Genomic DNA, 27,561 nt, shown 5'->3' with positions numbered 1-27,561 from the left:
CAGAACCAGTCCCGCGGGCGCGGCCCTTCCGCGTGTGACCACTGACCGCCCTCTCCCGCCCTCGCAGGCGACACCAGAGACCGGTCAGTCGCCCACGCCACCCAGCGAACAGCTCTCCGCGTGAAACCTTACTCACTCCACCCGGGCCGTAAGCCGTTCCTCGTAACGGAGCACCCGTAACCCGAGCGACCCGAGTGACGGACGTGGCGTACGGGGAAACTCCGTGACCGGGCGGCGGTGTTTGCGGACCGCGGTATTGTTTCCAAGCAGAATCTCGCGTGACTGCGGCCGCAGCATTCCTCGGAGTAGTGGGACGTTTGGTTAGTTAAACGTTTTCTGGCTGCGTGAGTAAACTCGATCAGACTCTTTAAATGGGACAGGAAAGATATCCCGATACCTGAAACAGTCCCTTGGGTTCTGCGAGAGGAAAGTTGAAAGCATAATCCCAAATCACATAAACAAACCATTGGGCGTCGGCGATTATCTTATCAGGCGTGGCGGGCGCCGGTTTATCAGGTGTGGTGTCCGCCCACCGACTGGGCGGCGGGTCGCAGAGCGCGCAGCCCGGCCCGCCGCCGCCAGTCTCGGCCGCGGGGCGGATAAGTTATTTGTGCGTGAAACGCTGTTGGATGGAAAGTTGATGGCTGGGCGGGCGGACTGGCGAGGTGTAGGCTGGTAGGTGGAGATGACCGATGGTCCATGAGCGGGATCTTGGACGATCTTGGTATCTAATTTCCAGGCGTACCGCAATCCGCCTAGAGTGATGCAAATTTATACTACTACTCCGAGGGGCTTGTAACGAGCTTTGGATAACTGGTGCGTTTGCACGTGCGTTTGCACTCCAGTTGACGCCTCCCTCAGTCCCATCGACAACCATTGCATTGCACCATACCAGGGAGATTCATTTTGATGCTAAAATGTATTTTGCCTGTGGCTGTTGGCCTGCAGTCTGTTGGACCGTGTGCTAGACGGTAGAAATTGATAATGGATTCCCAGCGGGATGCTGTCTGCGATAATAGAGAGTGACACGGCGTTCGGCCGTATACGGCCGGGCCTGCAGCGACGGCGCTGTATCGGCTGCCTGTCTGTCCATATACGGCTCGCGCGCGTGCTCCGTCAGTCGCCGGACGGCCGTCTGTGATCGCCGTCATGTGTGCCGTGCCGTTCCCGCCCGATAGTATCGCTGTTTACCGGCAGTCCGGGCGCTATCAGAAGATGGGCCGCTGCCGTATCGAGACATCTGCTCTCTGTTTGGGTGGGTAATTCCGCGCGGCGGCCGGCGCTGGACGCGGTACTCCCTCCTATTATCTCTCGGCAGCCATGGCGCCGGGGCCGCTGTGTGAGCCCGTTTTTGTGAGCCGTGCTGTTCTGTCTGTTCCAGGAGTACTTCCGCCGCCGAGCCGAGGTTGAGCTGGAGTACAGCCGCAGTCTGGACAAGCTGAACAAGTCGCTGTCACAACGCCACAAGGATCTCAAACAAAAGTAAGGAGCGGTGCCGTTAGCCGGCGCCACCGAGCCGCGTCCCCGGCTGCTGCTCGGTTCCGCGCCGTCCGAAAGGTTCGGTCCGTGACGAATGGGTGACTCTCGCTACGGCCGTTGAGTTCGTGGTTGTCTCGCTGAGCCGTCTGCTGCGTATTTGCCAGCGGCTTAGTATGATAAACTGTGGGTATACTTCGAGTCATTGTGTTAATGGTGACGGCACCGTTACTTCGACCAGTAGTGACCGATTGTGGTGTAATTATGGGTTATCTCCCTGTGTTTTATCTGATTATCCTCGCTATGGCCTGCGCTATAGTCGTGTAACGCCCTCGCTCTGCGCGCACTAGCGTTCGTGACGCCATACTGAACTGATGGTGGGGCTGCTTCCCACCGCCTAGCTACTATCACACCAGAGCGTCACACGGCCAGTGCGGACTCCGCTCGGCGTGACGGTCCCATCCGGACCGTCACGGTCGTCACGCTGCGTGTGACTCGCCGTGACGCCTCCCGGGAGCTTCCTCAGAGCTGCGCCAGCTCAGCCGGCCGCACCGAGCCGCCCTGTCTGCGGCTGGCCTGGATTCGGGCGTACAAAAACAGCTCGTCGACGGCGAGGCACCGGCCCGGCATCGCGGCGGATTGACGAGCGCCCGCCGCGCCGACAGCCACCTGACACCCGGGCCGGCGCGGCAGACGAAGCGGCGGCAACTGACATACGGCAACCGCAGCATACACGGCAAAGGCGCATCACAGCGACGGCACGGACGCGGCACCGGCAACAGACACAGCGACGACAATAGACGCGGCGACCGCAACAGACACAGCACAGGACAGACACGGGACACCGGGCGGGCGAGGTGGCAAAGAACAACCGACTCACTGCAGCGGTGCTAATCACGGCAACGGCGGCACACCGGTCTCTCTGGGGATGTCTGCCGCCCGCCTCTGTAAGTCAGCCGCAGCTCGTTTCGAAGTACTGCTGGGGTCTCCCGTCGCTGGCAATGTTCTATCCTCCCGTTGTTTGGCTGGTGTTTTGTCGCTGCTCGTGTGGCAGCTCCGAGTCCGCCAGACGCGTCTCGTCTCCCCTGGGCACGTTTCTTCCTCGTCAGTCTTCGGCGCGATGTTTTGTCCCGGCGAGAGTGTAGCGTCTGGCATCTGTCTGGCCCCGCCGTGTGCTGCTCTCTATCGTCCCCAGCGTTGAGCTGTGTGTGTGGACTGGCCCGGTTATCTGCCCGTTGATTGTCGGGCAGGATGCAGAGAAGTGCGCCTGACTATTGGACCGCACCGGTGCGCCCAGCGGACGCTGTTTGCCGGACCTACCGTGTCAACGGTGGGGTGGTGCTCGGTGCGAATTTTCACCGGCTCGCTGACTGAGTGCACGAGTCACGGCGTAGCTGCAGTCACAATGCGTGACGGAGTCAGTGACTCCGTTCGGATGCAGTACTCCGGAAGTAGTCATGTGTGATAATGCAGGGTGCGACGTGTGGGCGGCGTATCAGTGGGCACATCACAACACACGTTGACAACATCACAACACACATGTTGTGATATGCCCACTGTGCGATATCACCGTAATGTGTCATGCCATGGGCTCTCTTCTGACCGCGCTGTGCCCTCCCCTCCCGCTGGGAGCCGATCTAATGGCGTCATCGTGTCACCTCTGTCTGTGCCGGCGGCGGCAGCTGGGCTGCTGGCCGCTCAAGGTCACACAGGGGTGACGGCCGGCCCGCATCCCCGGGGTCCTTATCTCTCGCGCTGCTCAATTATCCCGCCGCCGCCGCCGCCGCCGCCGCCGGTCGGCAGCTGCCAGTCTGTGTTGGCAGCCTGGATCTGCGCTATCGGCCTTTATAGTGGCGTCGTGCGCCGCACGGTGATGATAGGCCGCCGCGCGCTGACCCGGCGTGTCTGTCATCGCGCCGGTCATGGTCAGTTGTGTGGGGCGAGAACCGGCCCTTGTAGGAGGCGGAGTCATGTCTGTCGCGAATCGGTTATCGGCGATTGGTCACGCTGCCCGACCCAGACACGTGGGGATATTTGGCAGGAAGGAGGCCTAGACGAGAGATCTGACTGAGGAATGGTTAGCTGTGTGAGTTTAGACAAGGAATTAATAACGGCGATATTTCATAGAACGAGGCGCCTGGGCAGTGATCAGCCGCGGCATCAAGATGCTGACAATGCAATTGGTTTCGCAGATTGGCTATTGTCTATGTGCAGGGGGCATTTGCTTGTCATTCTTCTGATTGGATGCCGGGAATGATGTCCGCTATAAACAATGCCAAAATGTGATTATCCAGTGCGGTGAACGCCTTTGGTTTGTTTTATGCTCATTTTATTGATCTCATCTAGTTTCTTTTGTCATTCGCATTCAATAGCCTATCTCCAAACGTCATGCATACATCAGTGAGTTATGCAATACCTATGATTCGATCTCATCTCTCTTATCTTCGGGTAAATGTGCATGCTATGCTATTTTGGGAGTTGTGCTGAGCCGCAATCTTCAAATCCACATAAGATGTCACTGATTAGGAACCGGTTTGTAAACGGCTGCAAAATATCTTGTTTTCAAAACAGCTCATGCATTGCAAGCCCAAATCATATGCAGTTATGCTAGAATGGACATTGAAAATGCCGGCATCGCTTGTTCGATCGACTGGAATCTTCTAATCTTTCTACCGTTTTCGGCCGTTTATTGTGCATTCCGCCAAACGCATTTTATTTGATAGACACCACACAAATATACTAACATTTAGGCTTTGTTTTGTTTTGCAGTACGATGCACAAGCTGTTGAATATTCATCCGTTACCTGAGCAGTACACCACTCACCTTTCAGACTCTCCTCTCCCGGCTCTTTCCTCACCGGACCTGGGGCCTCTCTCTCTCTCTCTCTCTCTCTCTCTCTCTCTCTCTCTCTCTCTCTCTCTCTCTCTCTCTCTCTCTCTCTCTCTCTCTCTCTCTCTCTCTCTCCCCGTAACATTGTGTTCGAGGCATCTTAATTGGCTCCGGGCCGGTGTTGGGACGACCTTGGTGCGGACAGACTGGTGGCGGCTGGTGACCACACCCGAATCGGGTGACGACAGACACAATGCTGGTGCTGGTGACGGTGATGTTGCTAGTGCTGGTGCTTGGGTGGTGATTTGATCATGAATGTGTTGGTACTGGCCTGGGTATTCTCATTGCGATGGCGATGGTGGCTGGGGGTGACTGCCGATGCCGATGCTGAATCTGATCATCACTTAACCCGCGCCCTGGTGGGGGGGGGGGCTATTTTTTGCCCCCCCTCCAGACTTTTCGATATATCTCCAGAACCGCTGCGCCGATCGTAACCAAACTTTCAGTACCCTCCCGGACATCAATTTTACATATGGTGACCAAAAATTTTTCCAAAGGCTATGATAGGTTGGCCGGAAATGACGTCAGAGTGACGTCATGTTCTGCCGTTTTCGACCCAAAAAAGGGTTTCGCGGGAAGAGCTGTCAGGCCTATAGCTTTGCAAATACAGAAAAATGATAAGAACATAAAAGCTGTAGAATTGATAGGGCTACAAAACTGCTATCTCGGATTTTTGAAATTTTTGGATTTTGACCCCCAAAAATCAAAAAATAATTTTTTTGGATATAATGATCGAAAAATCCAAAAAGTTTTTTGAATTTCGCAAAAACCGGAATATATGTGATAGTCCTTACCGCCTTCCATCCACATACCAAATTTGAGATTGATACCTCTTTTTTTGGCGAAGTTATAGTGAAAAAACTGTTCAAAATTGATGACGTCAAATTTTCAAACTCAATTTTTAGCAATTCTAGACCCCGTAGCGCAAAACAAAGACCACCATTAGACTCCCCGTGACGAGCTGCATCGAATCAATACCCATTTTATGCAAAACTATCAACTTTAAAATTTGACCTTTTTTGGTCTGAGCTTGACCTGACCTTGACCTAAACTTCACCAGAAAGTGACCTAAGCCGTACCTGATAGTCTTATAACCAACACCATTGAGTTGGAAATGAAAAATTGGCCATAAAACATGCATCACACAACCTTAGTAAAGTTGGGCTCATGTGACCTGACCTGTGACCCTTGGTGACCTGACCTGTGACGTGACCTGGTATTGTCAGTGACCTCTAATAGCAACATATCTACTAGGCAACTGACGCCCTATCGCTGATTCTCGACAAAATGCGTTTTCCTCGGTGTTATAGCGCATTCCTTAGAAGACCCGTGAACGGTGAAACATTTCATCTTTGACCTGACCTGTGACGTCATCGGTGACCCCGAGGTCAATGAAATTTGGTTTCCTTCGACAAATTTGACAGGCCTTTCGAACGCCGTTTGAATTTTGCGGATCCGTCCAGTAGTTTCGGAGATACGAGGGGGGGGGGCAAAAAATAGCCCCCCCCCCCACCAGGTCGCGTTATAAACAGACCCCACCAGGGCGCGGGTTAAGTCGAGCTGAGTTTAGAGGTCGATGTAGCACGCCGATGTGCCCGACGGTGAACAACCTGACCGTGACACCAGCGGACAATGACCGTCGTCTGGCCGGGTAATGGATGATGACTGGTGCCACCAGCAGCCGACCGTGAATAATTGATAATCAGGCTGTATCGGCTAGATTGAATACACGTGACCTTTGTCTCGGCTTAACAGATAGACTTTTGTCACCGGATGCAAAACGCTAACCCCGGGCCAAGGCACGACCGTGAGCATGAAGAAGCTGCACCCTCCCGAGCCAGCAGGACGGGCACCGGTTCGTGTCGGGCCATGGGACTGATCTCACCGTCTCCTGGATGTCTGAGTGAGCGGCCGGCGGCACCGACCGGCCCCGTGTCCGTGGGACAGCCAACGGTCCACCCAGCAGCGGAGCATTCAGCCGGCCCAAACAGCGGACCTTCTGAGGGCCCGCAGCGGCACCCTCTGTGGCTCAGACAGGCGGGACGGTCACTGGCCGAACGAAGGAGTTCGGCCTACCGGCAGGACTGGAGTTTGAAGGGACGGCTGACACAGGGACGACTGTCTGTCACGCCCAGTGACAGAGGGACCGAAGTCGCCGTTGAGATGCGATTTGTATGGCCGTGCTTTCACTCGGAGGCTGAGACGCACCAGTGCAGTCTGCCGTTCTGGGAGTCTGTGGTAATCCTTTGCGCCTCTCCGACGTCTGAGAGGGAATTTGAGTCCCCGACGTCTGAGAAGGAATCTGAGTCCCGTTGCGGCGTGAAATCGCTGTCCCGTTGCAGTATTTTGCCGTAAGCCGTTGGTCGTGGCCTTGGTGGCAGTTGGTGCGTGAAGCTCGCCTGGTAGCACGGCGTGTTCCGTGTGTTCGGACATAGCTGTGCGGCTGTGTACGCTCGCTGTGTACGGACCATTGCGGCGCCACTGGACGCCGACAAAGCGGCTGGACGTAATTATTTATAGTCACCGTGGGACGTAATGCACAGAGCGCACGGCGGCGCCGCGCGGACAAACCTGTTGTGTGTGCAGCCGCACGGCGCGGCGCCGTGCAGGCGGTCTGCAAACAACGCAGAGTGGCCGCCGAACGCTGTCAGGCGCGCAGTGTGTCCGGCGGTACCGGGCGGCCTCGTGGTTCGGCACTTTGTATCTGTGGACACTGGAGAATGGACACTCTGCGGCCGCATAAGTCATCCGCTCTCCGATAGGTCATCAATGTTGTTGTCACCACATCTATCACGATGCCGATGTAATACCAGCACGATGCCGATGTAATACGGCGGTTCATTTCCCTACAATGTGAATAAGACTGTGTTACATGTGAAGGGATGAAAGTAACGCAGAATATCACTCCCAATACGGGAAAATGTGCTGTTTGTTGGTCGCAACATAGAGGCCGTCGGGATTCCTGCACGGCCAGCGTGAAGGGACCGCGGATGTGTGCAGCTAATCAAACGGTACATGACACTGATGCAATGCGCAATAACTGAAACAAACAATGCGACAGTTGCTCGTACCCGACATTGAACGGAATGTGATTCGGCATTGTTTGCGACAGACTCAAAAAGTGGATGTGCTTGCTATAATCCATGACGTTGAGTACTTCTGGATCCGGATCTGAAAACGCGAAACATGCATTACCAAAAAAGGTACTGTGAGCGGTATTTTGATGACTTTTTACAGTGCTATGTAGGTTTAATCTTTGGTCAACATCACATCCATTCATCATCCTGCCTTGTCCGATGTCGCACCATGCTGTCATGTTGCTCGTCTGTTCTCTGTGTCCGAGTTTCCTTTGTGCTGACCGAGCGGTCGTTGACCTGACCGGGCGCTCCGCTGATCCTCTTCTTCCTGCCCATCCCTCTGTGATCTCTGCAGGCCTGCTCTGACATCCGTCGCTCTGTATCTGAGCCGCGCCGAGCTGCGGTGTGACGTGCAGCCTTCCTGCCCGTCCGCCCGGCCTGCTCTGACTGCGCCCGCCTGCCCGCTCTGACCCCGTCCGTCCGTCTCTCTGTGTGCCGCAGGCGGGAGCAGATGCACCTATTCTCGTCGTACTCGTGCTGGCAGCTGCTGATGAACCAGACCCGGCAGGAGTCGCGCGAACGAGCCGCTCTCAGCGACGTCTACGCCAACGTCATCACCAACAAGCTCTCCCGCATCAGCGACGACCTGCAGCGCATCTACAAACGGGTTAGTTGTCTGCGGGTGGGCTGATAGGGCGGCGCTCAATCGACGCCCGTTCGATGCCCGGTTGGGGTTCAATCTATCCTCGCGCCGGCTCTCGTGATGGTAATATTTAGTGACCCGGTTTGGATGCGGTCGCGTGGGCAGCTCCGCTATTGGTTCGACGGAGATGGCTCTATCCAATGGATTCCACACTCGGTATGGAAGTGGGTCTTCCCGGTTCGTGTTGGCGTTCGGTAAACGCTCGCTCAGTATGCGCGGTTCATTTGTCAGATTATCAGCGGTCGCCGCGGGGGTGACCGGGTCGGTAACGCGTGCCGTGACGGTGTCACGCGACACGGGTGACTGAAATCACGCCCACTGATGGTCCGTCACCCGACTGGCCCGCCGTCGTCAAATGGGAGATTGGATAGGATGCCGGTGCGAGTGTTTTCTGCTCTGTGGCTGACCCGGCCTTCGGGCCACTCTTTCGGGGCTTGCATTATTGCTGTGGTCGACAAGCTAAGTCGTGGTAGAAAGATCACTGTAATTTTTAGCGGTAGCTGCAGGAGAACATGTGATAATGGCTGCAACAAAAGCCGTCCTTCGGCTCTGCATGACACAGGGGAAGCTGGCTCCAGCAGTGATCCAGGGCCGCTGCTCCTCGGCCCTCTGGGGTGCTGCATGTCCCCGGTCGGCGGCGCTCTGGGATGCTGCAGTCCCCGGTCCGCTCCCAGCGACCTCCCACCGATCACCGCCGTCCGCCGCGAACCCTCTGCGCCAGACAGAGCCGCCCGCCGGCTAACGCGGATGCAATTCCCGCCCGACACGTGCCCAGGCTGTGTGCTGCCGGAGGGGCGGCCAGTTCATTGCAGCTGCATCCCCCGCCCGGCGCGGCGGTCGGGTTCGTATTCGGCCCGCCGCGCCGGCCGGAAAATTGGGCCACCGCCCCCGGCCGGCCGGAATTGTGCTGGCGAGATTTGTGGGGCGGGGCGGCGGATTGTATTTGTCGGCGCTGCTCCGGCCGCGGCCGATCTGACCCCTGAATCGTGCTCTGTCTGACCGCTGCTCCGTGACGGCCGCCGGCCGGCCGCTTTGTTGCCCTCTGAGCGTTTCATATCTCATGGCGGCGCCGTGCTCTCGGCATACTAACGGCACAGAGGGCTGATGCAAGCTGAACCGTGATCAGAAAGGCTACGGTGGGGTGATAAGCGGTAAGTGGGTGGGGTGACAGTTATTTGCTGGTAACGGTGGGTGCAGCTACCGCCTCGCCCTGCGACTCGTTAAAGTAGCTCGGCGAGCCAGTTGATCACTCATATTCCTCCCCACACCCTACCTCGTATCACCTGTGGCGGTGTCATCAACCCCGGCTCAGCCGTGGCCGCGGCCGTCGATGCCTATCCCCCTCGAGCGGACGGTGCAACAAGTGGTGACAGCTGACATCGCAGGTCTACGGTCGATAGAGAGAGTGGTGGTTCGGTCGTCTGCTGATGAGTTTTGGGACTTTCTCTGAGCTCGTCGTTCGGTAATGACAACTGACGGTCACCAATCAGTGGTAAGTAGCTGTGGGAAGCCCTCCAGGGGACAGTTACGGATTGTGCTACGGTGAACAGAGCTCTGGCATCAGTACTGACTTCACTACCACTGCTCTAGATGTTCTCTGGCTCAGAACTGTTTTCCTTCATCCCACGCGACCTCGAAGTGCGCGCTTTGAGCTAACAGCCGTAACTGCCGCCACCTCTGGCTCGAAATCACACACGCGCGCCTCCCAAATCACACCGTGACACGCAGCTCGCGCAGCGGGGCGCCGCCGGGCGTCTCCAAGAGTCGAGAGCGGAGCCCGTGCTCACTCTAATTGTCTGCTCTGGAGCGGCACAGCTCCAGATAATGATACCCCGTGCGCTGAAAGTAGGTCTCCCATCCTGTCTACCGCTGTCGGCGCGGACTCTCGCTGTGGTTGTCACCGACCTAATGACACTTGAACCTTGCTTCGATCGGCGAGTCGATGGGTCAGAGTCGGCCTATTCCCAGTGTTGTGAGCTGATTACTGCCATGGCGAGTTTGACTGCCCCCGCGGCTGGTGGCCCGATGAACCCCATTGTGGTCTCGCTGCACCGATAGTCAGTGCCGCCGTCTGTCTGTCTGTGTGACTCGTGACTCGTGACCCGGCGCCGCGCCGTCACCCCTGTCCCCGGGCGGCTGCGGACTATTGTCCGCCGGCGGCAGCCCGGCGCCGCGCCCCTTTGCGCTGTCCGTCGGCCGCGTTGCGTGCGTGTCATGTGTGTCACGCACGTCTGTCGGGGCCTGTTTGTGTCCCTGTGGGGTAGTGTCACACCCACGGCAGTTGTCGTCAAAGGACAGGCTTGTGGCGGCTGGTCTGCGGAGGCCTCTGAGCGCCGCTGGGCGAGCGGCTGCGGCGGCCGGGCGCAGGACGCCCTTGTCTGCCGTAGTAAGGTCGGCCCGTCGCCGCCGGCTGGACGGGCTGGGCCCTGCTGGGCAGGTGGTGCTGCACGGTCCGAGATTGGCGGAGACCAGCTGCAGGCGGTGGCTGGTCCGATCGTGACGCCCTTCAGACCGCCCGACTCACGAACGGCTCACGACGAATTCACTGCCGGCTCGCGGCTGTGTTTTCTGGTGGTTTGCTGCGGGTTCATTGAGGAATGGACACTGGTCGTCTCCGGAGAGTCGTCTCGGGGGTATGATCACTATCTACGATGTTGATTTAAAAGCCGGAGTAACCCAACTGTTTGTTGCCTCATTCTCGGATTGACAGCGGGTCTGGTGTCCATCATACCCTAATATAACAGACATCGACCAAGGTCCGACCATGGAATGGTCGACTAACACTCCCGAGTTCGCATATGGCATAAACATCCTGCTGCTGGGGTCTCACTCAGCAGGCTGTCCTCACAGACCGGTCGACTCGGAGAAGCCGACACGACTTATCCCCGTCGCTCGCCAAGCGGCCGGGCTTATTCCCCAGCACCTGGCGCGGATTAAATACCGAGAAAAGTCGCCAGAAAGGTGACCGGTGCGGATGAAAATGCCGGCGCCGGCGTGGTCATTTGAAACACGCTCGGAATTAAGCCCGCGTGAGTCGAAGGATTGTGACGGTGGGTAGGATTAGTGAAATGTTCGAGTTGGAGTGCGGTAAAGACTAAAGATCCACTCAGTTGCGACGCTACGTTGACTACAGTGCATACGGCCATGGCACCATGGGCTGTCTGACTGGGACGGCTGAGATAGGCTCGGCAGAGTGGCGCAGTGGGTAGTCAGTCCCGTTCCCAGCCCCGCCGCCAAGCTGTCGCCACCGCCGCCCAGCCGCCGTCGGCCGGCCATTGCCACTAATTGATGGCCAGTGTGCGACTGTCGACTGCTGTTTGCCTACGTGCTCGGCGGACGCTGCCGTTTTTGCGGTCGCCGCTGCTGTCGTGGCGCCGTTTTCTCTCCCTCTCTCGGGTGACCTGAGGACACCGGACGTCCTCAGTGAAGGTGGAGAGTTGGGCTGTTGAAGGCAGCTGTCCAACACCTACCGCCTGCTCTGTAGTGGCACATGACACTCAGCCGGCTGCGCTGGTGGCTTCAGGCGTCAGTTGCAGCGGTCTGTCGCCGATCAGTGTTGACTCAATGTGCCGGCGCCCGCTGTGTTTGTGCTGCAGCTGTCTGGCCAGTCCTCTGTACGCGTGGACAGCCAGGGGCGAGGGCGAACACTGTGCCACGCACACTGCCGACCTACACCTGCGCCTACCTTCGCCGCCCGCCCTCCGCCTGTCGTTCGGCGGCCGCCGCCCGCTCCGTGTGGGGTCAACGCCTGGCGCACATGTGTGCGTGCCTGCGTGCGGTCCGGCCGGCCGGCGCCGACGGCGGGGCTCGCTCTGTTTGCACCGGAAGCCGGACTTGGCAGCTCGCCGGCTCGCCGGAGGGGTGCGAGGCGCGCGCCGTCACCCCGCCCCTCGGCTCTCCCCACCCCGCCCCTCGGCTCTCCCCACCCTCTGCGCTCGGCTCTCCCCACCTCCGTCCCTACCTGTCCGCGCGGCTCACCGGGCCGAGCGGTGCGCGCAGCCGGCGGTGGCTGAACCTCAGACGGCCGGCGGCTGAGACCGCCGCGGAGATTTGTGGCCACAGTGGAGTGGTGACCACGTGCCAGACTTTTTCCGGGTGTATCTCCGGGCGCGGCTGTGGTTTTCAGAGGAATTTCTTCCGTCAGCACTGTTATTCTAATTGAGATTTATTTCTGATTACATTAGCCGTACTGTTATTTAAATATGATTTACTGCTAATTACAACTTTTGACATGGCTCCAGCCTTCTGATCCAAGCAGCACGTCAACTTTTGTTTAAGTTGCATCAGCTATTGTTTTCGCCGTCCTGACCAAGCGCACGGCAATGTCGATTGGCATTCTTTGATAGTATTGTACCGATTTCCTGGATCAAACAGTCATTCTAGGAACTCATCCAACCCCGCACCTGTTGGCATGCTTTCCGCTAACAACGCTCAGCGTCACGGGGTGTTCCGCTTGCCAATGAAACTCACTTTTCATCACAGCCAGAGCTCGGACTGGCGTCTGATCTCCACGTCAGTACATGACCGTGTGTCAGTGGTCGAAGACGCTGTGCTTCGCGCTTATGTTGAAAGGTCAATATGCCTACTATTTAGGGCCATCTGTTGATGGTGCGACCATCCATATGACAGATGGTATTTAATCACTAAGAACCACTCGCCACAGAGGAGCCGCGTTTCCCGCCATGTGTATCTCCGGCCAGGTGCGCCGTCTGTTCTGCCCTTCCTACCATCCGGCGCTCCGCTTCACTGGACCAAATGTGTACCGCCGGCGGCCGACGCTCCGACTTTCTCCGGCTACGGTCCACGGGTCAGCGCGGACGCCAAGGCCGCGGGAGGCGTCACTGACACGGGAACAGCGCGTTCGTGGCCTGTCCGACCGATGCTGGGTCGGCCGGCCTGTCATATCCTCCATGGGTCGTTCCTCCATCGCCGCTCCGCTATGGGCAGTCAGTTGGTCGGCCGGAGGACGGCTCCGCTGGGCGCAGTTCTGCTGACCGGGGCAGGCCGGGGGCGGCGCCGTCAGCGGCGGGCGCAGCACCGCCCCGCGGGGCCGACCACGGAGGACCACCGTGCCGGGTGTTTATACCGAGCTCAGCGCACTGGTTAATGACTGGAGATCGCACAGCGTGGGCGCCGACCGCCGTGCTGGCTGCGCGGTCATGCGTGTGTGTTTACGCGTGTGTGGGCGGGCGTATGTGTATGTATGCGTGTGCGTGTTGACCTGGCACTGTTCTGTCAGTGGGGGTGTGATGTGCGCCTCCGCCCCTCTCCTGTCCCTCGCCATTGCTGTCCTGGCTGCCTTGACGTTGTCGGCCGCCATCCTGTGCCGGCCGGACGGGCCGTGTTATCGGCCTCAGCAACAGCCCTTCCGATGTTCGCCGGTCGGCTGGGCGACCAGTGACCACTGAGCGACTGATGTAACCTGTGAGATGTATCCGTCAGCGAGAGACATGTCGGACATATTTTCAGTGCCTTTGGTGCCAGGCGCCGTGTCAGCCCGTGTTTCTAATGTCTGAGCACATTGCTGTGTTGAGGTGTTCGTTTTTATCTTGGACCATGGACTGCCTGGTGCTAACGGATTGTCTCTTGTTTTTCAGTGCCGGCAGATCTGCTCCGAGTCCCATGAAGAGCTTTTAAAGGTGCTACATGAACTGCAAGTGTCCACCAAGACGTACAACATGTACTACACCCAGTTCAGCAACGCCGAGAACAAACTGCAGTATGTGGAGAATCAGCGAGGCAAGCTGGAGCTCAGCATTCCAAAGGAGAAGCTGGAGAAATCGCGCAAGTTCAAGCTGGTCGAGAAGGAAATACTGAAGGTGAGAGTCGCCACTACCATATGTTAGTCAGCTTTCTCCGTTATTTGCCTATCGAGAACAGGCTTCTACATATCCCTGTCGTTCAAAAATGGCACCCGCCTCTGCCTGTTGTCTTGTCTCTGGCTTGTATTGCGGCGCCGTCCGTGGCAGCGGCGTTGTCCCGCTCTGCTGAGCTGTGCACTTGTTTATAGCTCCGCCAAACGGCCCTAGGACCCCGGTCAGTGAACGCCGATCAGCTGACCAGTCTCTGGTGGAGGGGGGGGGGGGGCGTCACCGCGGGGTGCGCCGCCGGTACCGGCCGACAGATGCCCGGGACGGCGATGGTGACGGATTAACGGGCCGCCGGACGATGATGGGGCTCCCTGGCCGCTGCAGCTGTCCACCGCCGGCTGCCAATGATGGATTGGGCCGTTCAGTGCCCGCGGAGACCCGCGGCGCCCTCCGCCGCGCCCTTGCTGCCGCCGTCTCCGTATCGGGGAGGGAGAAGCCGAGTCTCCGTCCCGAGCTGTAACGGATGAGGGGAGCTTCATTCAGCTGTGGGGATTCCGGGGCTGGGAGACGGACGATCGATAGATTCAGTCCCCGACAGACGGGTCTCCGCCGCGAGTGGACCGAAGTCGCCCCCAGCTATGGCGCGGAGAGGGCGGCGCCCCTTCGGTCGATGTCCGACCGCGATATTAGCTCTCTGGCGGCCAATCGTTCCCCGTCTGTCAACACCCGGGGAAGGAATGAGAGGGGCGCGGCGGTCAGGCCGGTCACCCTCGCTATGCAGTGTATGTTGTTCCTCTCAGCAGCTAATGGTGTCTGTCGTAGCGTCTCTGTGTGCCTGCCATGTGAGCGTCTCAATATGTGTGGTCCAGCGGAAGATGTGGACCGCTCTGTCATGTCAGCGTGGTGTCCATCCTGTCATCACCGCCATTACCTATTGTCACCTGTCATCGACTGTCATCTCCTGCGTCAGCTGATGTATGGCTGCGGGCGGCGTCATACGCTACTGTCGTGACATCACCCTGTCACCGATGCCTCCACCCGCTGCCATTACCTCCCTGTCAGTGCCCGGGCCAGTGTCTGGTTTGTTTCCATTGTCCAAGAGCCGAGTCGTGCTGCGGTCCTTCCACGACAGATGGCTGTTTGGGGCTGATCTAATGAACGACCCGCGCCGTGCCATATGCATTACAGCGCGCTGACGTAGCGTTAGTGATGTGCTGATGTCAATGGCAATTGTGATGCTGGTCCGCTGTGATTGCTGTATTGTTCTTAACATGACGATACCAGGCGGTGTTGGCGGTCGTTGCAGGACGACGGGGCGGTCGAGTTCTTCTTTTTCGTCTTGTGCTCATGTTTTGTCTTTTTGCAAGCTTTTTGAGCACATACTGTTGCACCTCGTGTCTTACGTGTATGTGTCGTTGGCTTTGCATCCTATGACTCTCGAGCCACTACAGTGTTTTGCTATTATACACTGAACATCGTGCTGAATATCTAACCACTTTGGTTTTATTTTCTCCTTAGCGGCGTCACAAGTACCAGGATACCCGGCTGAAGGCGCTGCAGGCGCGCAACGACTTCCTGCTGGCGCTGGAGGCGGCCAACGCCGCCGTGCACCGCTACTTCGCCGACGACCTCTCCGACATCATGGACTGCATGGACGTGGGCTTCCACACGGGCATCGCGCGCGCCCTGCTCATGACCATCTCGGCACAGGAGTGTGTCATGGCCGGACAGAAGGCGGGCATCGACGGCCTGCACAAGACCATAACGGGTCTGGACTCGCGGCTCGATAAACAAAAGTTTATCGAGGCCAATAATAATCCGTTCATGCTGCCCAAGAAGTTTGAGTTTACTCCGCATCGGGGCGACCAGGTGGGTGTGTTTGTGTTACGATGTTTGTATTCAGAGTTTGTGGGTTGGTTTGTGAGTAGTTTGGTCATAATGTTTGTCACGACGTAATGCGGATTTGACTAACGGTATGCTCCACCCTTTCTTGGAGGCGATAATGTAGTAATACTCATTGACCGTTACATCATGTAAACCATGTAAACTGTGAACGTCATTGACGCTTGCGTCAGCATTCCGCCAGAAAACGAAACGGTAAATTGTTTCTGCTCTCTTCTGATGATCCTCTCTCTGTTATACAGAGAACCGTTCCTTGGCGGCCCAATCCAATATCCTTCCATCCGGGACCGGTCCCCTGACCGAACTCCGGTGTCTCACAGCCGTGTTTGGGTTGGCCGGCCGCCCGTCCCTGTCCTTTCAATGTTCCTACTCGTCATCTCTGTCAGCGGCCTCCCTGCTGCGATCCGGGCTGGTTATTTGACCGGCCCTCGGACCGTGAGCGGACCGTTCAGTCTGTTATCGCTGCATGCGTCACTGTGGGGGGTGACTACTTTCCTCTCAATCATTGGCCAGCTACCGTGCCGGTCCCTCCCACTCGACTTGGTCGGCGGAGTGTGCGGACGTCTGCGATGTATCAGCTTGGCTATCGGGACTACATGCCACAGGCAATCTCGAGTGCCAATGGCAATCCATTCCTCTTTCTCACGTGTGTCATCTTTCAGTGTCATCTTTCCCCTTGACAGTAGGTGTTTGTTGTTTGCACTTTAACTGATTCGGTGAGGCCTCTTATCAGGGCACCAAACCGCAGTCTATCGCCCGGAACTGTGGAGTCATCTCGTCATCGCTCGAGAGCTTCAACTTATTTACCCGACCCACCCTATTCGCCGTTCGCCTTCCCTTTTCCTCAGATCAAGTTTCATGACCAGCAGCTATTCTGTCCTCACTGTATCCGTTAACGATCTGACGGCCATGTTTGATCCTCTGAGCTTTTTAGTTTGTTTGAGTGATTGGCTGGCTTTGTGTTTTGTTTGTTTGACCCTCCCTCCTCACGTCTGACTCTCTGACGATCCCCTACCTCCTCCCACAGACTTCCCGGTACGAGGTGGACCCGGAGATCCAGGAGGAGACGCAGAAGCGGTACGACGCGCTCTGCCGGCGCATTACCTCCCTGCGCACCTCCACGGAGGAGGTGTGGAAGACCATGGAGACGGCCGAGCGCTCCCTGGTGGCCATGGTGGCGACGGATGAGATGGACGTGCGCAGTCTGTTCCGACCCACCGGCGCTCAGAGGACGTCGGACGTGGCGCTGGCCAAACTGCGGGCCAACCACGAGGAGACGGAGCAGTTCTATATGACGGTGGGTGTGCGGGAGAGGGAGGTAGAGGGAGGGGATAGAAGAGGAGGACGAAGAGAAGTGTGGGAGGAGTCTGTCATGGAATGGATTGTATAAAGTACTTGGGGGGGGGGGGGGGGGGGGCTCTTCAGGTCGGGTTGCCGCCACTGAATGGGCGACTGCAGTGACCTTAGTTTGCACCTGCTCTCGGCAAGTGGTGACGTTTCTGATGTGCATACTGATCAGCAGCAATGAGATGAGGAAACATTGTTATTTATATCGCTGCCCCTCGGAGCCCCATCGCCACCGCTCATACTTTACGCAAGCGGAATACTGAATGTGGTAACAGAATATTGCAGTCCCAAATCAAATACTCTACCGGGTGATAGGCCAAGCCATCAGCATTCCCTACATGTAACCACGCAGGTCGGAGATGGTCTGCGACAAAAACCTCCAACCCTTGCTCACGGCGCGGCTGTTTGTCGGCCGGAAGTGGCCGTTTTGGCCGGTCTGATTATAACCCGGCGCCCGGCCCGTGGGGGTATGTGTGTGTTTATGTAGCTGGTGGTAGTGTGTGTGTCTGGCGCGGAGGACGCACTAATTGGGCCGCCTGTCGCGGTGGCGCCACGTCGCTAACCGGGGTGGCTGACCTTCCATTGGGCTGTGGCGCGGTAGCAGTGGCTGAATGGCCATGTGGCGAGGGCCTCGATAATAAAACATGCTTAATCTGTCTCTTGTAGCTCACTCCCATACTAAGTTACAGTCCAAGGACTGAGCTGCTCAATAAGGCCTTGTGCAGCTTGAATTCCATTTGAAGTTTTGCTAATCCTTGAATAAATGTTCGGGGCAACTCCTTATACCGGGTTCTGATAACCAAGTAGTTAGGCGGCCGCAAAGCTCCGAGAATCGTCTCGCTTATCAACCACAGTAAAATTTATTTTCAATAACGAGCTTCCCAAAAATATAGACAAATAATCGATTGTCACATAGACGCGTGGCAATGCTACGACATGGTAATACTACCACATACCACGTTCTAAGCCAGTTAGTGTGTAAAAGTGAACAGTAAGTGGCGAAGTTTTCACTGAACAGGCTCTCAGGTTCAACGGCCGGAGCGCTGCCGTCCCTGTCCGTCTCCCACCCGGCGCTATTTGGCCTTGTACGGTGCGTCGCCGGCCGGTCGGGCACCGCTGTCTTTACCGAACTGGGCAAACGCCGAGCGCTGTTCGGCCAGAGCCCGGTATGGTGACGGCTGACCGCAGGCCGTCGTCCGGCCGTGTACAGACGGCCGCTTGGCGTCGGTCCGTAGCCCCTACCCTGGTCATTCAGCCTTGGACACAGGCGCGGTCCCCGGTCTTAGACCATAGGGTCTATGTAGTTGCCGTCCATCGACCACCAGTCGTAAGGAACCAGTGCTTTGTTTGGCGCCAGTCGCCGCCGTGGACTTGGACGGCCATTCCCCGGGCTGAGTGGGACGTGATAGGCCTTAGCCACGACTCACGGCTCACGAATCGACCGGATACGGTTCCTGGGGTTTGGGCATGGGAGGGGATGGGGTTGGAATCCGCTCCACGAATCAAGCATGTGTGTCATGAATCAAGCACGGTCGGACGGCCACTTTTGGCATATGACGCCTTTCATGCATCTTTTTCTGACTTTCTTAGCGTCACGACCTTCCTTTTGACCCTGCGTGTCTTTGATCTCTTTGCTGTACTTCACACTCTTCTCCATGCTCTGACAACTCACTTTCTCCTCCCCTTTCACAGAAATTCGCCGAGTACATCGGCGAATCGAATCTGATCGCGCGTCTGCAGGCCAAGTACGAGATCCTGCGCGCCGGTCTGGGCGAGCACACCACCCAGCTGAACCGGCTCAGTCGCAGCATCTGCGAGAAGCCGCGGAGGAAGCGCATAGGCCGCGCGCCGGCCAGCGGCCAGCCGCGCCTCTTCGGCGGCAGTCTGGAGGAGTATCTGGAGCTGAGCGGCCAGGAGATCCCGCTCATCGTCCGCTCCAGCGTCAGGGTCATCAACCTGTTCGGACTGCACCATCAGGGCATCTTCAGAGTGTCGGGATCACAGGTACGAGCGGAAGGAGGCAGGGTCGACGGCGAGAGGGAGGGGTCTATGAGAGGCCGTTGTAACAGGCTGAATTGTTGATGCGTGTGTGTTGGGAATGGGGGATGATTACCTACGTGTGTGGACGAAATGGGGATCGCCACGGGGACGTGACGGAGCTGGTTATCTACATAGTGTCATGCACACTGCGCCTGCCGGTGAGCGAGCGCCCTAGTAGTGGATCAGACCGTGCCGGGCCGCCGCTGAACAAGACAGGACGGGGTGGTCACCAGTTTATCTCGCGTCACCATGCGTTCTATCTGCCTGATTAGTGAACAGGCGTGAGGGGCGGGAACGCTGCCCCGGCGCATTTGTAATTCGGTCCGCGCCGTCGCTCAAGGTTGACTGCGACGAACCGGTTCGGACCCGGTCGGTATGCGCCGCCAGTCATGACTGAATCGAAAGCCCAGTAAAAACGACCGGTTTCCGGGCCAGTCGCTAGTACTCACCGCATGAAAAGTACATCAGGCTCATGCCGGTTTCTCTGAAAACACGGACCGTGGTTTCGTTTATGAACTGCCGTTTGACAGGCTTTCACGAAAGTAAAAGTTTAATTGTTCGTGACGGACATAGCATAGCGGTTTTGTTTTTCAGCAGTCAAGTATGTAATCAGGAAAAGTGTTTGTGTATGCGCTGACGCTATCGAAGATGACATAACAGATAACTCTGCTTTATCCTAACAAGTTCCTTTCAAAACAGCCGAGATAAGACTGTTATGATGTCATTCAGCAGACCGCATTCGTTTAAATTGTTCTACCTGCAGCATGTAGTGGTGTCATTATCTCGTAACTATCCGGCCTTTGTCTTAGTTTGCCTACTCTGTTCTCAGGTGGAAATCAACAACTTCCGCGACAGTTTTGAGCGCGGCGAGGACCCGCTGGCCGACGTCACGGACGCCTCCGACATCAACTCAGTGGCGGGCGTGCTCAAGCTGTACCTGCGCGAGCTCAGGGAGCCCTTCTTCCCGACACTCTACTTTGACCAGTTCATGGAGATTGCCCGTAAGTAGCCGCCAGAGGTGACCCTGGAACGTCTAAGTCGGTCCACTGGCAGCCTGAGGAGGGTGTTTAGATGGTATTAGCCGAGTCACAGGCCTTCGTATTGTGTACCAACTGTGAAATTGTTTCCTTAGTACCTACCAGTTTGCCATTTTTGTGAGCCTCTAGCTGTGTCGGTCGACTGCCGCGCGTCAGGGGCTGACGGGCGGCTGGCCTTCGGGCTATCTCTGAGCGGCGGAGCTTGGAACGCTGGAGCTAGAGATGCTGGGTGTCTGTGGGGTGCTAGGATACCCGCGGGTGTCTGACTTTTGGTGGTGGGTGTCTATGGTTGACTGCTGTGCTGGGTGCTTGGCGCAGCTGGGGGATGCAGACTGCAGGGTGTGGTTGTAGGGTGTGTCTGGTATTTGGCATGAGTGCAGGTTGTCTTGCTGGGTGTCTGGTTGCTAATGTACCGGATGTTTCAGTTCGGTGCTGGGTGTTAGATACGAGTGCTGTGTTTGTACGGCCAGTGTTTGGGATGGTGGATGTTGGGTCGCTGTTGCCGGGGCCCGGGGCGGCACTGGGCCCGCGTGTCCCCGTGCTGAGCTGCGCTGGTCCGCCCGCAGAGGGTCTGACGTCTCCGCTGAGACGGGCCATGTACGACAGCGCCAATGTGGTCATCCCGCGCTGCGTGCTAGAGGCGCCCAACTATAGTGAGACGTGTGGGCTGGGGCGTGTGCTGTCCTAACCGATATAACCAGCCGCCGGCGCCCAGCGGCGCGCTCGGCCGGCCAGCCGGGCCCGGGGGTCCGCGGGGAGCCCGGATACTGTAAACACACGGCCGGGGGCGGCGCACAGCCGGTCATTAGTTCGGTGTTATCACACACCACTGCGGGATGGAGCTCGCAAACGGCCGAGTGATTCCGTGGAATCAGCCGAGCGACGGGATCTGTCCAGGGGCCGGTCCAAGCCAGTGTGTGGCTAATTCTGTGAAGTCTGCCGGCCGGCTCCGCTTTGTGTTTGCGTCTCGCACTAATTCCACTGAGCTTTTCGTGGATATACACCATGACTTGCACTGACATTCGTGTGCAAGTAAACGACACAGCGACTGTGTGCTTGTCCAGATATTTGTATAACAGTGGGTTGAGCCGGACAAAACAGCCGTATTAGTTCCCCGGTTTCCCGTTCACGTTTATAACAGCTGTTTGTTCTGTTTAAGCCCGCTCAAGGATAATTTGTTGGCATGCAGTTGGCTGATCCATGCTACTAATATACAAGACTTAATGACTGGTTACCCTGGGCCTTATTAACCAAATCGCCAGCTCATGTCTCATAAAGAATGCTGGATAATTTGTCTTGCAGATAAATGCTCCAGCCTTTCTCTGGAGGTCATTTGTTTTTCGTCGTGAGCTTCAATACCACTGGTAGCTTGCTGTTCATTTATGCCGTGATTTGTAGCCTGTGTAACTCAACATTTAACAACCCGTTCGGTGATTGGCTGACTGACTGTCTCTGTGCGCTCTGATTGGCTGATGGATGTCTTCCCCTCGCTGATTGGCAGAGCTGCGCAGCGCCGATGAGATGACGGCGCGGATCCGGGAGGTGGTCGCCTCGCTACCTCGGCCAGTCTTTGTCGTCATGCGCTACCTGTTCGCGTTCCTCAACCAGTGAGTGACGAAACTTCCGTGTTCCGTTTTTATGGTAATTTCCGTGAGAATTATGCATGCAGTCGACACACCCTAAAGCCGCAACAAACGTGGTTGCCTTTGTTGGCCATACTGTGCTATGTTCTTTCTAATGGTATTTCTTTTATTTGATACTCATGATGACATAGTGTGTTTAACCACAGTTAGGTGTTTTTCTTGTTCACTTCAGTTTCTTTCAGTTTCCTACACAAACACGCTACTGCTCGAGTAAAACGGATGTTTGATTCTGCTTATCGCTGTTTTTTCTCTGTCTTTAAGCCTGTCTGAGTTCAGTGACGAGAACATGATGGAGCCCTACAACTTAGCCATCTGCTTCGGGCCGACGCTGCTGCCCATTCCCGAGGACAAGGACCAGGTGCAGTACCAGAACCTGGTGAACGAGCTGATGAAGCACATCATCCTCTGTCACGAGGAGATCTTCCCTCGCGACGGCGGCCCAGTCTACGAGAAGTACATCAGCAAGGGCCTGGACGAGCAGGAGGACATCGGCGAGGCGCCGTCGGAGATCGCCAGCACCGTGGACGACCCGGACCTGGAGCTGCCCTCGGAGGACGGTCAGTTGGGGTCACGGGCTGGGAGAGGTCGGGTCACGGACGGGCAGGGGTCGCGGATGGTCAGTCGGGGTCGCGGGATGGGGGAGATAAGGTCACGGACGGGCAGGGGTCACGGGTTTATCTGGGTCACGGCCGACTAGCCAGTGTCACTGACGGAGCAGAGTGGGGGAATGGATGAGCCTAACCATATAGATACATATATAGTGGTCTATGGCCTAACTAGTTCGGTACGGGTGGCAGCAGCTGGTGACTCAAGCGAGTCAGTATGTGAGTGAAGTTGCTGCCAAGATTTCAGATGCTAATTTGCATATGGTGCACTTACGAGATTGGGTCCGGTTGGTGTGTTATTAACGTTCTATAATATATTGGTAGGTTTTCACTAATAAGTATGACCTCGATTACCATTTGTGTGTACTGTGTATACCAGCAGAATTTGCACATATTAGCTTCATCTCCCTGTATAATTCAGACCTTCGTATGTCTTGCGTTAGACATTCCGTTCAGTCTTCAAGTCAAACATACGGTCTTGTTCAAATATACCAGATAGGAGGCATCGCAGAAAGAAATATAAGGCGTCCTCTGTTTATTTAACCACCATAAATATTCGGATGATTCCACCCCTTAGCTGGCATGTGTTTTTCTATTTTGGTTTTGTGCAGTCTCCGCGTTTTGCTAACGCTCTGCTAGTTCTAGCGCCTTGCGTTTTGTTTGTTGTTCAGCTGAGCTATTGACGCTGCCTGCTTTCGTTTTGTGTGCTCGCTAGTTCTTATGTTGCCGCGTTTTGTTTTCAGATTCCGTTTTAAAAGAAAGGGACATAAGCTTGCAGATCTTCGGAAGTAAGTATACGTCTGTGTAGTGTCTACTTTGTAATGTGTATGTGTACATTGAACATGAGGTTGTTGACATTAACTATCTCAACGATAATCGCAGAAGCTAGTCTCCTTTATCAGTCTGGCTGTTGTTCTTAAAAAGTACCCCCGACCACGGCTCAGCTGATACGTTTGTAGTCCAACGATCACGCCACTTGTAACCCGAGCTGACGCTCAAGTGAAACACCACCTTACCACAGACTGTGGTGTTCAATTTCTGTGGTAGAGCTGTGATCGACAAACCGCAGGCGACGGTGACAGTACGATATGTATGCCTCAGGTTTGTCCTTTGGCACTTTTTATATTATCATAATATCCATCGAAAATCGTAATGATGACGGCGAATTTTGTTCACTTACTATGATGGGTACTTCATTTCTAAAACAAACGGGGTATGGAAATTTACAAAAGCAGGCTAGCATTTCCTAGACATTTTTTTTAAAAATGTAACTGTGCTGCACCATATTGTGTGTACAAGTCCGTTCTGTTGATGAAGTCTGGCCTGGGTCCGTGCTAGAGGTTTACACCCCACCTCTCCCGCAGTTGGGGAACATTCCCTGTCCCTCAGTGCCCCATACGTCCGCTGTGGAGAGCATCCCGTCAAATTGGATGTGCCGACTCATGTACCAAATGGAAATGGTTCAAGTGCAGACGGCTGTATCTTGTTTTAATACCGGCCCGGGTCCCGTTTTGTGTGGTGGGAGATCGCGGCTGCTCGCGGCCGACTATGAAAAGTGATGTGCCGCGACCAGATGTGGCATGCTAGGTTCTACCAAGGGTTCTACATAAAACAACACGCGTAATCTCCGTAGTCCGTTACAAAATGTAAGTTAGTCTGCCTAGTGCCTATCTTGACTTCTCGTTTCACTGCTGAACCATCCACATGGCATACCCATCCGTCCACCGTCTCACCCATCTTTCCACCCACTAACCCACCTATCCACTTACCCATCCACTGGCCACCTGACCGCCCTCTGACCCACCCCACCTCTCCCGCAGAGAGCGAGCAGCTGGAGGCGGTAGCGCAGTTCGACTTCACAGCCCGGTCGCCGCGCGAGCTCAGCTTCCACTGCGGGGACGTGCTGACACTGTACCGTCAGGTGTCCTCTGACTGGTGGCGAGGGCACTTCCGAGGCCGGGACGGCCTGGTACCCGACAAATACATCATGCTCAAAATCAGGTGGGCGGGCGGGGATGGATGCGTCGTACGGGTGATAAATATGGTGTTGAGTTTTAAATGATAGCTGGGTAAATGTGGTGTTATCTCAGTTCGTGTGTTTGTTTTGTATACGAGCTGATGTTTCGAGTTTATCTATTGCTGCTGGCATTGTCTGCAAATATGCCGCAACGTAGTTTATCCTTCTTAGAAAGGGCTTGACCGCCGATCTAAAGATAAATGGATAATGGATATTTGCAAGATTACGATAGTTGCGGTCATGCCAAAATGCTAATCGGCGCTTTTTTCTGTGGTTTTGACCAATTAGCGTCCGTAGTGTGTGGACCCCAGCTGGGTCCCGTGTTGCCGCTGTGACCGCGACTATCCCCCGTCAGGTGACTGACACTGGCTCCTCCGGCAGGGACGAGGACCGCAGCAGCATGTCTGACTCGAGCAGCCAGCCGCGAGCCTCCGTGTCGAGCGAGTGTCCGTCGGCGGTGCCGGCGGCCGCGTCCACCCCCGCGCCCCCGTCCACCCCGTCCTCCACGGGCTCCGGGCCGGCCCCGGAGCCGCCCGACGTCGCCGAGCCGCCCCCAGAGGTAACCGAGACCCACGTGTAGTCGGCCGTCCGTCCTCTGTTCAGCCCAGCCCCACCGTCACCCGCCCCACCCCACCCCACCGCCCCGGTCCGGTCCGGCTCTGTGTCTGTCTGCTCGGTGCTGTTCTGTTCTTTTGGGTTCTGTTCTGTCGTAACGGCTGCATGGAGGGTTTTCTCTATATCTCTGGGTCCCCTTCTCGGGAGATGTGCCTTTTGCACGATCTGTGGCCTTTGATCTGCGTAGCCGCCTGCTATTTTTGCACCAGAGCGCGGCTGTTTTTTAATCGTGAGACGCTGGGGTGTGTAATGCTACTTACTGCCTTGCGCTACCGCAATGCAGGCTGGGGAGAGCTATTTTATCGCTAATGCAACGAGTTCGACGTTTGCTGCCGATGCAGCGTGACCGCTGCATCGGCGAGAGGGGTTTTACACTGATACTGATGTGATATTTTGCCGCTGAGTGGCGTGTGTGTACCTGACCTGAGATGCCGTGTGCCGGTGCCGGATGGTGACGCGTCTCTAACCCACCGTAGGGCGTGCGGCGGCCGGTCCGGGGCGGCACCCTTCCCCCGGCCGACCCGTCCCCTCCGCTGCCCCTGGCCGCCTCGCTGTCGCTGCCGCCGGCGGCCGGGCGCCGTCCGTCGCGGCCGGCGCTCCAGCACTCGGTCAGCTCCGGAGGCTCCGGCGCCGGACGGCCCGGCCACGCCGACCCTGCGGCCGCCGACCCGGCCCCAGCCGACGCTCCAGCCGCCGAGACCAACGGAGAGGAGGACGCCGCCGCTGCCGCGCCGGCTGAGGAAGTCACCGTGACCTCTGGCGAGGTGACCGTGAAGGTAGCGGCCGGCGCCGAGCCGTCACCAGAGCAGCAGCAGGAGCACACGTTCGGAGCCGTGACGGAGGTGGCAGTGGTGCCGGCCGAGGAGGAAGGCCCCGCTCAGGAGGAGACGCCGGAGACCGTGGGACCAGCCGCGCCACAGCCGGGCACACCGGTGGACGACCTGCCGGTGACGCCGGCTGCCGGGGACAGTCCCAGTGCGGGCGACATGTCGGTGACCTCGGGTCACGGCAGCGGCCAGTCGGGTGACCTGTCTGCGGACCTGTCACTGTCGGGGGTGTCCGGCACCACGGACACTCCCTCTGGTCTGTCCACCTCCGACCTGGGACACTCGGATGACCCGGACCCGGAGACGGGCACCGGCGAGCTCGACCAGGCCATGCGTCAGATCGAGCTGGTCACGGAGACGCTGCGCGCCGCTGAGCTGTCCGGGGACGCCGCCGTCACGGCCGGTTCCTCTCCGGAGAGGGCCGAGCAGGCGGCGGCGGGCCGCGGCGGCCGCGCGCCCGTCTGCGCCGCCTGGGAGTCGCGCCGCCAGCCGCCGCCGCTGCCAGACTCGTCGGCCAGTGTGCGCTCGCGGCGCGCCCTCTGGGAGACGCTGTCGGCCGGCGGGCCGCGCGAGCGCACCTCCTCCGGCGAGTCGTCCGGCTCGTCGGCGTCGTCCGTGTCCCCGGCGCCGCTGGCGGTGCGGCAGCGCGGACCGAAGCACACGCCCGACCTGGTGATGGATCTGCCGCCCGAGTCGCAGCGGCCGGCGCGCGGCTCGCCGCCCGACGCCGCCAGCACGGCCGCCGAGACGTTCGCGCGCCAGAACCAGTGCACACTGCGCCGCAGCGGCCACACGTCGCCGGGCACGGCGCGGCAGGCCGCCGGCGGCACCGAGCGCGAGTCGGCCCTGGCGCCGCCGCCCGGGGCCGTGCCCGTCGAGCCGCCCGTGGTGCCCGCCGGGGTCAGCTCGTTCAAACCCAGGGTCAAGGTCAAGCCCCAGGTGGCGCAGAAGCCCAAACTGTCGCCCGAAATGCTGAAGAAACTGACTGACGCATAATGTGTTTCTGACTGAATATGCGCCGCGTGTTGTTGTTTATCCGCTGTGTGCTGGCGCGCGCCCGCGCGGGGGCGCCAAATATGTTGGCGCGCGCTGTGCCGACCTGGCCCTGCGCCCTGTTGAGTCATTTATATACTGAGGTGCGCGCATGTACTGTGTACATTTGTGAATATAGAGGCCGGGAGTGAGGGAAGCCTGACAGAGAGGGACAGAGAGCTAGTTTTCAGTCAAGTATATCCAGCCATATACTCGGCGAGTGCTTCCCGACCACTTTCTGCGTCTGACCGTTTTGATACTGGGTCTCGGCCGACCCGCGCTGGGTGATATGCGCCGCAGTCATGTCCGTAGCGTAGGCGTCATTCAGTGGAAAATAAAACGGCATGTCATCAACCCTGTGGTGTTTGTAGGGGAAGCGAAGGGAGGGCGGACGATCGGGCCGGTGAAGAGGCTGGGCGGGGTGGGAGGGGGCGGAATCGTGGGGTCGATGGACTGGTCTCCAAAATTTGCGTATTTGGAAATAACTTGATAATGGGAAGGAAATGGGCGAGAGTGAAGTATTCGAGTGATAAATAACTG

At 57.3% G+C, this 27,561-nt stretch overlaps 1 protein-coding gene across 5 annotated transcripts in view; it reads left to right on the top strand.

Annotated features, from left to right (window-relative positions):
* The window catches only part of LOC122381244 (SLIT-ROBO Rho GTPase-activating protein 3-like), a 67,393-nt gene extending 40,018 nt beyond the window's left edge, over positions 1-27,375 (top strand). For 3 of the 5 annotated variants that reach the window (XM_043365205.1, XM_043365206.1, XM_043365202.1), the window contains 13 exons: positions 1,382-1,482; positions 7,945-8,110; positions 13,744-13,965; positions 15,475-15,825; positions 16,886-17,155; positions 18,898-19,209; positions 20,075-20,246; positions 21,784-21,889; positions 22,187-22,482; positions 23,274-23,318; positions 24,351-24,531; positions 24,929-25,106; positions 25,639-27,375. In XM_043365205.1, coding sequence (XP_043221140.1) covers positions 1,382-1,482; positions 7,945-8,110; positions 13,744-13,965; positions 15,475-15,825; positions 16,886-17,155; positions 18,898-19,209; positions 20,075-20,246; positions 21,784-21,889; positions 22,187-22,482; positions 23,274-23,318; positions 24,351-24,531; positions 24,929-25,106; positions 25,639-26,985 — 3,747 coding nt within the window. In that variant the 3' untranslated portion in view covers positions 26,986-27,375. The remainder of the gene's footprint in view (positions 1-1,381; positions 1,483-7,944; positions 8,111-13,743; positions 13,966-15,474; positions 15,826-16,885; positions 17,156-18,897; positions 19,210-20,074; positions 20,247-21,783; positions 21,890-22,186; positions 22,483-23,273; positions 23,319-24,350; positions 24,532-24,928; positions 25,107-25,638) is intronic. The other 2 variants (XM_043365203.1, XM_043365204.1) reach the window with 2 other exon arrangements.
* Positions 27,376-27,561: the final 186 nt, after the last annotated feature.

This window comes from Amphibalanus amphitrite, unplaced genomic scaffold (assembly GCF_019059575.1).
Source record: "Amphibalanus amphitrite isolate SeventyFive unplaced genomic scaffold, NRLGWU_Aamphi_draft 000116F_arrow, whole genome shotgun sequence".
NCBI classification, from domain to species: Eukaryota; Metazoa; Arthropoda; class Thecostraca; order Balanomorpha; family Balanidae; genus Amphibalanus; species Amphibalanus amphitrite.
The sequence above is the reverse complement of the archived record's forward strand: the minus strand, read 5'-3'. Positions and strand labels throughout refer to the sequence as shown.